Source organism: Cyphomyrmex costatus, unplaced genomic scaffold (genome assembly GCF_001594065.2).
Source record: "Cyphomyrmex costatus isolate MS0001 unplaced genomic scaffold, Ccosl1.0 scaffold741, whole genome shotgun sequence".
Lineage (NCBI taxonomy): Eukaryota > Metazoa > Arthropoda > Insecta > Hymenoptera > Formicidae > Cyphomyrmex > Cyphomyrmex costatus.
The window spans coordinates 54,407-65,712 of NW_017280313.1; the positions used below are offsets into that span (position 1 = coordinate 54,407).

At 31.0% G+C, this 11,306-nt stretch overlaps 1 protein-coding gene across 1 annotated transcript in view; it reads left to right on the forward strand.

Moving 5' to 3' along the window:
• Positions 1-334: 334 nt before the first annotated feature.
• The window catches only part of LOC108780806 (protein SERAC1), a 20,057-nt gene continuing 9,085 nt past the window's right edge, over positions 335-11,306 (forward strand). Inside the window, exons 1-14 of the mRNA XM_018548621.1 lie at positions 335-565; positions 654-781; positions 2,766-2,966; positions 3,234-3,361; positions 3,529-3,639; positions 3,938-4,076; positions 4,156-4,299; positions 4,364-4,621; positions 5,758-5,959; positions 6,065-6,226; positions 6,340-6,467; positions 10,100-10,252; positions 10,336-10,482; positions 10,663-10,729. Of these exons, the coding sequence (XP_018404123.1) occupies positions 495-565; positions 654-781; positions 2,766-2,966; positions 3,234-3,361; positions 3,529-3,639; positions 3,938-4,076; positions 4,156-4,299; positions 4,364-4,621; positions 5,758-5,959; positions 6,065-6,226; positions 6,340-6,467; positions 10,100-10,252; positions 10,336-10,482; positions 10,663-10,729 (2,039 nt within the window). The 5' untranslated portion in view covers positions 335-494. The remainder of the gene's footprint in view (positions 566-653; positions 782-2,765; positions 2,967-3,233; positions 3,362-3,528; positions 3,640-3,937; positions 4,077-4,155; positions 4,300-4,363; positions 4,622-5,757; positions 5,960-6,064; positions 6,227-6,339; positions 6,468-10,099; positions 10,253-10,335; positions 10,483-10,662; positions 10,730-11,306) is intronic.

Genomic DNA, 11,306 nt, shown 5'->3' on the forward strand with positions numbered 1-11,306 from the left:
CTAACATAAGTTGTTTGGAAACAGCAGTTTTAAATTTACCGCTTGTTTGTGTGACGTCACACTTTGACAATTTTAATTGGTCGCATGCGCGTGAGCATACCCTTATTCTTATACCATGTGAAAAGGTACCTTGACAGATGTCTATATAGTATAGACATCTGTGTTCGTAGCATCAATGGACCGTAGGCGGTGTGTATTGTGTATTTTTTGAATTTTTCGATCGGTTCCAATCCAATCGTGTTTCTTGCGCGTGTGATTAGGCCTGTTCTTTTTCTCTGCACTGTGCAATAAGTTGAAGTGAAACAGATATACATTTGTTTCACTTCAACTTATTGCACTGTCTGAACTGGTGCAGAGACAGTGCATGCAAAAAGAACAAGCCTATTAGTTCGACACGTCTTTCAAAGTTTGAAATGTGACATCCACTCTATTGCAACGGAATTTAATTCCGTTTTATCAATCGTGTTACAAATTTTTACCGTGACCTGTAAACGATGCGAGCACAAGTGACGAGAAGCTACGTGTACTACCTGAAGACAAGCGGCATTTGCGTCGTAGTGCTCGGGTAAGTGATTTCAAGGTGACTCTATCACTCGAAATCAAGGTTGCGTCAAATGCCTCATGTTTGCATTGGAATTATATTTCATTCTCAGAGGATGCTGGTTCCTGTATCAACTGCGACAGATATCGCAGACCATTCGATCGACTGTCAACACAAGCGTCCTAAATTTAGAGCAAGCCCGGGCACAGTATATCTACATTGATGATCCTCGATTTAAAGGTAATCATCTACTCTCAGCAGCAGAACACAATTGTTTCAGTTTCGGTATATACTGCCAATACTAAAACTCTATAGTTTACGTTACATGTATTATATATTTTTAGTACTGGTAATGCAATTAGAACATAGTTTATATATACATACATTTTCCCAGATAGCAAAATGCTAGCAGTATGCCAGCAAACTTGATCATGACGTGCAGCAGATATCAAGCTGCTGCTTCCTCATTAAGCTTAGTTTCTAACAGCTTATCCTGCCAACTTAACACAACGATAGAAATAAACAACAAAAATCAATCATTATTTGCTATCACATCGTGACAGCGAAAACGCGGTAAAAATACAACATGATCTGACATAATCAAGTACTGACAGCCTGCTGTCACGGCGTGACGGCAGGCTGTGCTCAATTTTTGCTGCGTTTTTGCTGTCAGTACTTAATTATGTCAGATCGTGCAGTGTTTTTGCTGTCATAATATGACAATAAGTGTGCCAGATTTTTAACAACATTTTGCTGATTTATAACATGTAGACATGTTTTATATCAAGTTTTCATCTATTTTTTGTTAATTTATTTTGCCAGCATGTAATGCTCGAATTCTGCTTTCTTTATTTCGGTAATGTTTGATGAATTTTTACAGAATTTTTGCTAGTGTATTATGACGCAGGTCTGCTCTATTTTTGCTATATTTCTGTTAGCGCTATACTGAAATGGTAAACCGTGTTCGACTGTTGCTCGATTTTTGCCATTATAATGTAGTATAAATTAGCAATGCGTGCTTTTGGCAGGTTTGGCTGTTTGGGTTGGTGTTCAAACTAGTGTATCCGGTGATTACATCTAATATTCGAATAAATGAATAAAAAATGAATGAAAATACTTATTTGAATGCACTTCTTTTTTATTCGCCAAGAAACGAATAAATATTTTTTCATTCAATTTGAATAAATATTTTTTTAATATGATTAAAAATATTTTTATTTTGTATTCACTTTTACTTTGTATATTATCCGTACATAGCTTGTAAGCCTGCAAGATAAACAGATAAAAATAACAAAGTTATAAAGCTCCATGTGTATAAATCAAAGTATATAGAATAAGGGCAAAGAGCTAGTAATACAATTAGATTATATCTCATACAATATTTAAAAAATCTGATACATTCTCTAATGTTGATACTTAATTTAACGAGATTACAGAATTCTTTTAAGAAATGATAGGTATCTAAGCCATAATGATTTCAAATAAAAAACAGATAAAACAAGATAAAACTTTACTTTTTTTTATTTAAAATTTGAATTTGGATATAGAATCACGAAGATGTTTACTCTATTCTTAGAATCTTAGCAAGGTCGCCAATGACTATCCAGCAGTTTCTGGTACCAGCATACCTGTAAAATGTGGTTGGAAAAGAAATTTTCTTATGATCCTGACTTGTAAATAAACATCATCGTTTAACTGCTGATACAATCTGTAAAATATTTTGCTTTTGGGCTTGGTTAAAGCTTGAATAATCCAGATGAGAAAATGAAAGCTATCGCTGAAGTTTTTGTTGGAAATAAATAAAAATAAAAAAAAATTTATATATTTCATAGATTTTTTGTAAAATAAAAAATCTATTGTTCCCTAAAAATATTTTTTGAACTTCTAAGTCTCGTCCTTCAAAAAAACTGAATATTACAACGACAAAAATTAATTAATTTTTTTACTTAAAAAACATCAAAGAGCCGGTTATAATTAACGAATGCTTATTGGAGTTTTCTTTTTCAGTTTACCTATATTTTGTTTGAATGAATATAAATACTCGATAAATATTCAATTTTTTTAGTGAATAAATATTTTTAAAAAACCCAAAATTTTGAATGAACATATGATTACATTTTGTTTTACATGAAAAATTTGAATAAATACAATTTGAAGCTCAATTATAAATTTTTGTATTTATCAGGCACACTAGTCCAAACATTGATCAATCCTCTGGTTTTAGATATCTTCATGTTCAGAAAGGACGAGGATTTACATGGACCTGCATTGAAAAAGCCTAGAAGCCTCAGTGATGTTCTGGCGAAGTGGTGGAAGGTAAAGAATCATAAAATTGCATATAAGTTATTATATATGGCTCAGCATGGGAACAAGAACGAGCGTTATAAAGCTGCAACTACACTTGGTTCTCTGTCGTACTTAAAAGGTAATAGCTCTAGGCCTATATTCTTATCTGAGTATCATCTAGATATTATTTATCTTGGTTGTTTTTAAATGTTAAACAAATATATTATAAAATAATACCTCAGATAGAAATCTGAATATGCTTACGGCTGGAATCAGATTATACATTGAATATTGAATATTGAAGATAGAAATTTGACCAATAAAGATAAAAAAATTTATTATTTGGATTGATCAAATTTTAATCTTTTATGCCTAATTTTAGCCTTGGAGTGTGTAAATCTTTCAGATTGGCAGTATCGTCAATTGGCACAGATGATGGATGCTAAAACAGCAGTAGCTCTCGCAAGAATGCCCAATGTTAATTCACTGTTCTTTTTGCAACCACCGTATTATCATGTGCAATACAATTTAGATGTATGTGATTTTCATTTTAAACTTAACTTTTAATTATTTTAAGTTTAACTTTCTAAAAGTATGTGTATTTGTAGAATGTATGTGTAATTGTAGAATAAAATATATGCATGCTATTTGCCAATATTTTCCATTGTTGTAAAAGTAGTATATTCAATATTTTTTTGCAGGATGTATTAGAAAAAGTACATTCGCTGTTGTTAAATTTGAATGCTTTATGTGACAATACACATCTCTGCCTTACACAGTTTCTCAGTAAAATGTTTAAAGATTCACATAGAGTAAGTATTTAAATATACATGAAAAAAAATAAGTATGAAAAGTGTATATTAACATATAATTATTTAAATAATTGTTTTTAACGTGTTAAAGAAATTAAAGTATCTTAATTAAATTATTATTCCAAAATTATAATTGGTAATAAATACACATTACAATCAAGTGACGTGTAACAAATAATTTTAGGAATAATTTAACTTATAAATATTTCAGTATTTGTAAAGATGTTACACATAGTATTATAATTGTAACTTAATAATATCCATATTATGATAACCATCTATTTAATTTGATGTATAGTATCTTGTAGAATGGTTTGACCATGATTTGGCAAGTGTGGGACTTTCTGTAGAAACAACAACAGTTCGAGATGATGAATTACTTAAAAGTTGCATTCATGCAATCTGTCATCATTCTTCTGTGGAACAATATAGCAAACGTAAGTTATGAGAATGTTTTTGTGTAATTCTACAAATTGATATACACTCTTTATGTTTTGCTTTATTTTTGGATTTTAGATTTGATTAATGCTGGAGCTCTGCCGATATTGACAGCGATACAGAAAATTTGTAATGACGACATAGAAATATGTATATTACTAGCAAGAATATTATCCAATATATCTCTGCATTCCGAATATTTGGAGACTATTTATGAGTCTGGTAAGATAAATTTGATCTTTCTGTAACATATTGCATTGTTGATGACGTAACTGCTTTGATAAAGGATGGATTGGCATATTGTCACGTTGGTCCCATAGTGACGACATTCGTCTGTCAGCACAGGCGATCAGTGCATTGATAAATCTGGATACAGATGGAAACGAGAAAGCGAGATATCCGCAGAGTGTCTATCTTCTCCATCCTTTACATAGAGTACATACAGCGACAAAAGTGGATGTTGTGTTCCTGCACGGACTGTTAGGTGGAATTTTCGTTACTTGGAGACAACGTGACATTGATACCTCTGCACTTGGAGTTGTAGGTATGTTAATACTTATGTACAATCATAAAATTTCTTGAATTTTATTCTTTCATTATTTTTATTGTATCCCTAGAGTGACTATATAAGAATAAGAATAAAAAATTAAAAGATAAAGTACGCACGGTAATTGAATGTTATATTATAAAACATTGCAAAATTTATCCAGAATTTATTCATACGGATCTGATTTAACAATAAATATATTGTTCAGGGTTGCTACAAGTCAGGGAAATCAGGGAAATGTCAGGGCATTTGAAAAATGCGTCAGTAAATCAGGGAAAATCAGGGATTTTAGCGCACTTTTCGGGAAAAATAACATAGCTGTAAAGAAATTTATTTATATCACGACGCCACAATCGATAAAATCATTTCGCTTTGTTCTTCAAGCCAACTCGGTTGCTAAAAAAAGATCTTTGTTTACAAAAATTTCAGAATTGAAGACTAGTGAATAAGAAGGTAAAACTTTTGGCAGAAAAAACTAATGAACTAAGTGCTCTTGATGAAGAAATAACATCACTGATGTCATTAACATTCAATTAAAAAACTTGTACAATTTTTTATGTTGCATGCAGTATTTAAGTTTTCTTTAAGGATTTGAAATTTTAGTTATGTTAAAAAGCTGACGTAAACTTGTAAAGATTTAAAATGCTTTACTAAAAACATCGAAATTTTAAAGTTGTCTGTTCTTTTGTTTTATATATAAGAAAGTTCTATGTCACTTATGAACAAGTGAGTAAAATAAATATTATTCTATAATTTTATGATTTTTCTTTCAAATATGTTAACTTTTCTAAGCAGATTGAGATTTTAATAAACAGATCATAATTTTGATAAAAAAGAAACTATTCATTGATTTATGTTCCTTATATTTTAAGTACAGTAGCAAAAAGAAAGAGAGGAAATTTTAGGATGAAAAATTTATGGCAACCCTATAATGTTGAATTAACAGTCTACAATATAACTTTGAAATTTTGCAATATAGCACATTTTTGCATAGCATAGCGTTCAGTTACCAATGCAACTTTATTTCTTTACAATTGTTTATAATATATTTTGGTAAAATTTTTAGAGCTATATTTTTCATAATAAAGATTATCTCTTTTCTTTATTTTGTCAAATAACGCGTTTAATTGCAGAGGATAATTCATTGGTCGAAAACACTACAGACTATTTGTCCACTATGGTTGATGACGATCGTCCTCAAGAATTCTTTAAAGACTTGGCTCGCGATCTGCATTTGCGCGAGTGGAGAAAAATAGGTCAAGATTTTGAGGTGATACTAGATGATTGTCCACAAAACACAAACGATCGTGCGTGCGGACCTTATTTCTGCGGAGGGTAGATTTTTATATATTTGTCAATTTTAATCTATTATGTTGGATAACTTGTTTATAAACAAATATCGTATTTTTAATTTGTGAATTTTACACACGATATCTTTAGAGATGACACTTGTATGAGGAATGCTCTTGACTCTACATCCAAAACACTTTGTTGGCCGAAAGACTGGTTACCTGTAGACATACCATCCTTGCGAATCATAGGTATTAACTATGGAACAAGTTTATCTATGTGGACTCCTTTCTGTCCAATAGAAAGTATGAAGTAAGTACTGTATTTCGCTTATTATTCTACGAGAATATTTGAATTTTCCATGTGTAATAAATTTAGGTATTAAATATTCCGATAATTTCATGCATCACATTTATTTTTGTTAGAAGCACTATTAAAGAGAGAAGCGAAGAATTCGTTTCCAAATTGGCAATGGCAAATGTGGGCCAACGACCACTTATATGGGTCGCCCATTCAATGGGTGGATTATTAATTAAAAAGATGCTTGTAGAAGGTATGTACTCGTATAAGTTGAACATTTACATTAATTGTTATACTTTGATAAATGTACCAATAAAATTATTATTAACAATCATAAAAACAGGCAATAAAGAGTCGAACGCTGTTGACAATGCGAAAAAAAATTTAATAAATCTTACAATAAACATGAAGATTATCCGTCGAACGTTTCGGTCTGTAATTTAGACCATCTTCAGCGACAATATAATAATAATACAAAACTTCATTTACTTCGAGTTAGAATGCATATCGTAGAAACAAATATTGTTGAATGACAAAATGTTCTTGTGCACCAACTGGAGATAAATTCATCGTTTATAATGGATATGGAATTGTGTAATTAAAATTTATATGTCTCGGAAATATGTCTGTGAAAAAAATCATTGCCATAAAAATTCTATTAGTGTCACATTATTAATTTCCTCTATTTAAGATTATCCAGAACAATTACTAAAAAAAAAATTTTTTTTTTTAATACACTCACCTCTGTTGGTAGACAAAAACATTATTTCACAATTAAATTCATAATCTAATTATATTAGAAAGTCAGAAATCAAAAACTACGTTTGTACAAAAAATTTTAAAGTTAGAACTTAAAGACGCATTCAGATCTAGAGCTGCGTTACAAAATGGAGTATTTTGTATTGTGCGTAGGATTGATAGCAGTCTTGTGGATTATGTAACAAATTCTTCCGTTTACAAAACAAAAAATTATTTAGAGAGTTCAAGAAAAATAAATATAAAATGATTGGGAAAATGAGTAAATTAAAAAATAAAAAAGATATTATCTTCAAAAATAGAATTACAAGCATTAGATATTTTTGGAATAACAATAATAAGATTGGTAACACTAATGAAGATTTCAAGCCTTTTTCTTTTACTTTTAATAAATTGATCAATTATAGGGAGGTTTCTATAAATCCAACAGAGTTTAATCTCAACCATCCGTTTTTTTCTTTAAATTCTGTAAGAAATAAATGGTTTTATAATCTATCATCTATTGACATTCCTAAGCAAATTCAATGCTTTTTACAATTAGGCGAAACTTTTTCACTTCCTTTTTTTGACGAAAGAAAAATTATTTTTGAATTTATTAAAAATTAGGAAAGTAATATTAGTAGATTACAACCAAGCTTTCATAAAATTTTTAGAAACAGGAGTTCAATTTATTAATAAATTATTTACATTTTCACATACAAGAACAAATAAACAACTGTTCGACAGACTTAGATGGCTAAAGAAAAAAACAAACAATTTTTTAAAAGAAAATAACTTAATATTAACTAAAGCTGATAAAGGTAACGTAACGGTAGCTCTTAATAAGGAATTTTATATAGAAAAGGTCAATGGGATGCTTAGTGATGTCAATACTTATATAAAATCTCCTAAAGATCCCACTAATAAAATGATAAATAGTTTAAAGCAATTAATTACAAAATGGAAGAATCATAAATATATCACGGAGGACTGCTATCAACGTCTTAGATACAATAAAGGAACGCTTGCAAGAGGTTACGGCTTACCGAAGGTTCATAAACCTGGATGCCCATTCAGAATCATTATTTCATCTATTGGAAGTCCCTTTCACTCTTTTGCCACATTTCTACACAAACAAATTATTAATAGAATTCCAAAATCTTCTAGTATACATAAACGACAGTTTTGAATTGGTGAGGAAATTATCTAACACAAGGATTGAAAAAGGTTACATCTTGATCTCCCTGGATGTGATCTCATTATTCACGAATAATCCTTGTAAGGCAGCTTTGAAATCGATTTCCAACAGATGGAATTATTTATCAATGAATTGTTGAATGTATTCCAAAAACTGAATTTATAGAAGCAGTTAAAATGATTCTTGAATCAACTTATTTTATATTTGACAGTCAGATTTACAAGCAAAGTTATGAGACACCTATGGGTTCTCCTCTATCTCCAGTTTTGGCAGACTTAGTCATGCAGGACCTTGAGAGGGAGGTATTGAGCACATTTGATTTTCACATTCCGTTTTATTATAGATATGTTAACGACATTGTCTTGGCGGTATACCCAGGGAACAAATTGATACGATACTACAAAGTTTTAACAGTTATCATCCAAGGTTACAATTTACAATTGAAATAGGTGGTGACAGAATTGATTTCCTGGATACTACCATGATAATAATTTTATACAATTTGACTGGTTTCAGAAACCTACATATTCGGGCAGAATTTTAAATTTTTGGTCTCAGCACCCCCTTTCTCAAAAAATAAGTGTAATATATGGCTTAGTCGATAAGGCGTTTTTACTTTCACACCCAGAATTCCATAAGAAAAATTTGAAATTTATTATTGATATTTTAATACTTAATGACCATCCATTGGATTTTGTTTTCGAAGAAGTTAAGAAAAGAATTCATGCAATTATGGATAAACCATTAAAACCTAAAGTTGTTAATAACAATGCTAGAAAGGATAATACTAGTTGGTTCACAATCCCGTATGTAAAGAGAATTTCTGACAGTTTCAGAAGCATAGTCAATGGAATAAATCACAGAATTGCATTTTTTATAGTATTAATAAATTAAATAATTTTATTAAAGTACAGAAAGACCCCCTTCCACATATAATGAAAAAGAATATTGTATATAAGATTCAATGTAATGATTGTGATGCTACATATGTTGGTCAGACTAAGAGAATGTTAAAAACGAGAGTAAATGAACATCGCAGTCATATACGGAGAAATACATCCTCCAGATCTGTCATTACCGATCATAGGTTGCAGCATAATCATGATTTTGATTGGAATAGTGTGAAAATTTTTATCATAAACGTTTGATTTCTGAAACTATACTTTATATTAAATCGCAAAATAATGGTCTTAATTTAAAAACTGGCACCGAAGGTCTTGATCAGTCATATGCTGATATTTTAGATAAATTGACAAACAATAATTTGACCTAAGCTTCTCTTTTTGTTATTGTTTAATTTAACGGTTCCTCATTGTATCGTTTCTTACTGTTGAATACGGACGCATATATACTATATTCTGACTTTCTAATATAATTAGATTATGAATTTAATTGTGAAATAATGTTTTTGTCTACCAACAGAGGTGAGTGTATTAAAAAAAAAAATTTTTTTTTTAGTAATTGTTCTGGATAATCTTAAATAGAGGAAATTAATAATGTGACACTAATAGAATTTTTATGGCAATGATTTTTTTCACAGACATATTTCCGAGACATATAAATTTTAATTACACAATTCCATATCCATTATAAACGATGAATTTATCTCCAGTTGGTGCACAAGAACATTTTGTCATTCAACAATATTTGTTTCTACGATATGCATTCTAACTCGAAGTAAATGAAGTTTTGTATTATTATTATATTGTCGCTGAAGATGGTCTAAATTACAGACTGAAACGTTCGACGGATAATCTTCATGTTTATTGTAAGACTTATTAAATTTTTTTCGCGTTGTCAACAGCGTTCGACTCTTTATTGTCTGTTTTTATGATTGTTAATTTGTTTCGAACAAAAAGAGTATAATTAGTGTGTATATATTATTATTAAGATTTTTTGGAAAATTATTATTGTTACCTTTAGAGTCGTTATATGCTATACTGTGGTTGTAGAATGGAAAACTGGAGATAAGAACGGTATCTGCAAGAATACCAAAGCTATTCTATTTTATGGTACTCCTCATCGAGGTTCACATGTGGCGGCTTTGAAGCAAACGACACAAATGCTGCTATGGCCAACGGTCGAGGTTCAAGAATTACGTGAAGGTAATTGTTAATCTCTAATCTGGAGACACGATAGTGTCTCGGTTCTAATTAACACGACGTAATTTATCATTCTAATGTTTCAGAATCACCGCAATTATTAAGATTGCATGAAGAGTTTTTAGAAATGTTGAATAAATATTGCATAGAAATTGTGAGTTTCGCCGAGGCCAAACCTACGCTTGTAACTGCGCTGAAGTTTCCTTTCCAGTTTGTCAGTCTGAATTCAGCAGGTAATACTTTAAGACAGATTAGACGTACCTGTATGTTGATATTTTGTTTGCATATAATTATACATTAGCTTACCTTGGTATGCATTTGTAGATAAATGTAACATGTCTCTTTTATCAACAATACACACCACACATAAACACACAAAACATATAAAACAATATACTGACTTGTCTTTCCAGATCCTGGCGTGGGAGAATTCTTCGAGATTCCGCAGGATCATTTATCGATATGCAAGCCAGCTAGCAGGTAATACTATCTAGAATGTGTAGTGCGGTTTAAAAGCATTATTGGAAAAAAGGAAGATACATTAAGGCTCCTGAATACTCAGCCAAGAACTCCGTGTTGATGGGTAGCGACACCGAATTAGACGGTGGCTAGCAAAACTGGTAGTACGTTACTGGTTATACACACAATTGCAAGCTCATGTCCGTGTGCTCATTTTCGGGTAGAAGGGGAGCGCACAGACATGGGTTCATGCTTGTGTGTGTGTGTATAGCGCCTCGCCACAGTATATACAGTAGCGCAACTCTCTGTCGGCACCTTTGATGTTAGTGTTGCCTAAAATGGAGTGCGCATGCGCGAAATAGGCGAAGTACTAGACTGTGCTTTTTCTCTTTTCATCCTTCTTTCGCTCTGTCAAAACGCACTAGCACAGTATATGTAGTAACGATGCGCATGCGCGAAATAAATAGGTTGCCCTATCTCATTTTCTCCTTCTTTATTGCTCTCTCTTTATTCAATGTTCCCTTTAAACAATTCATTAATAAAAAATTTCCCTTTTTTAATATTTTAACATACAATATTTTTGTATTATTGTATAAGT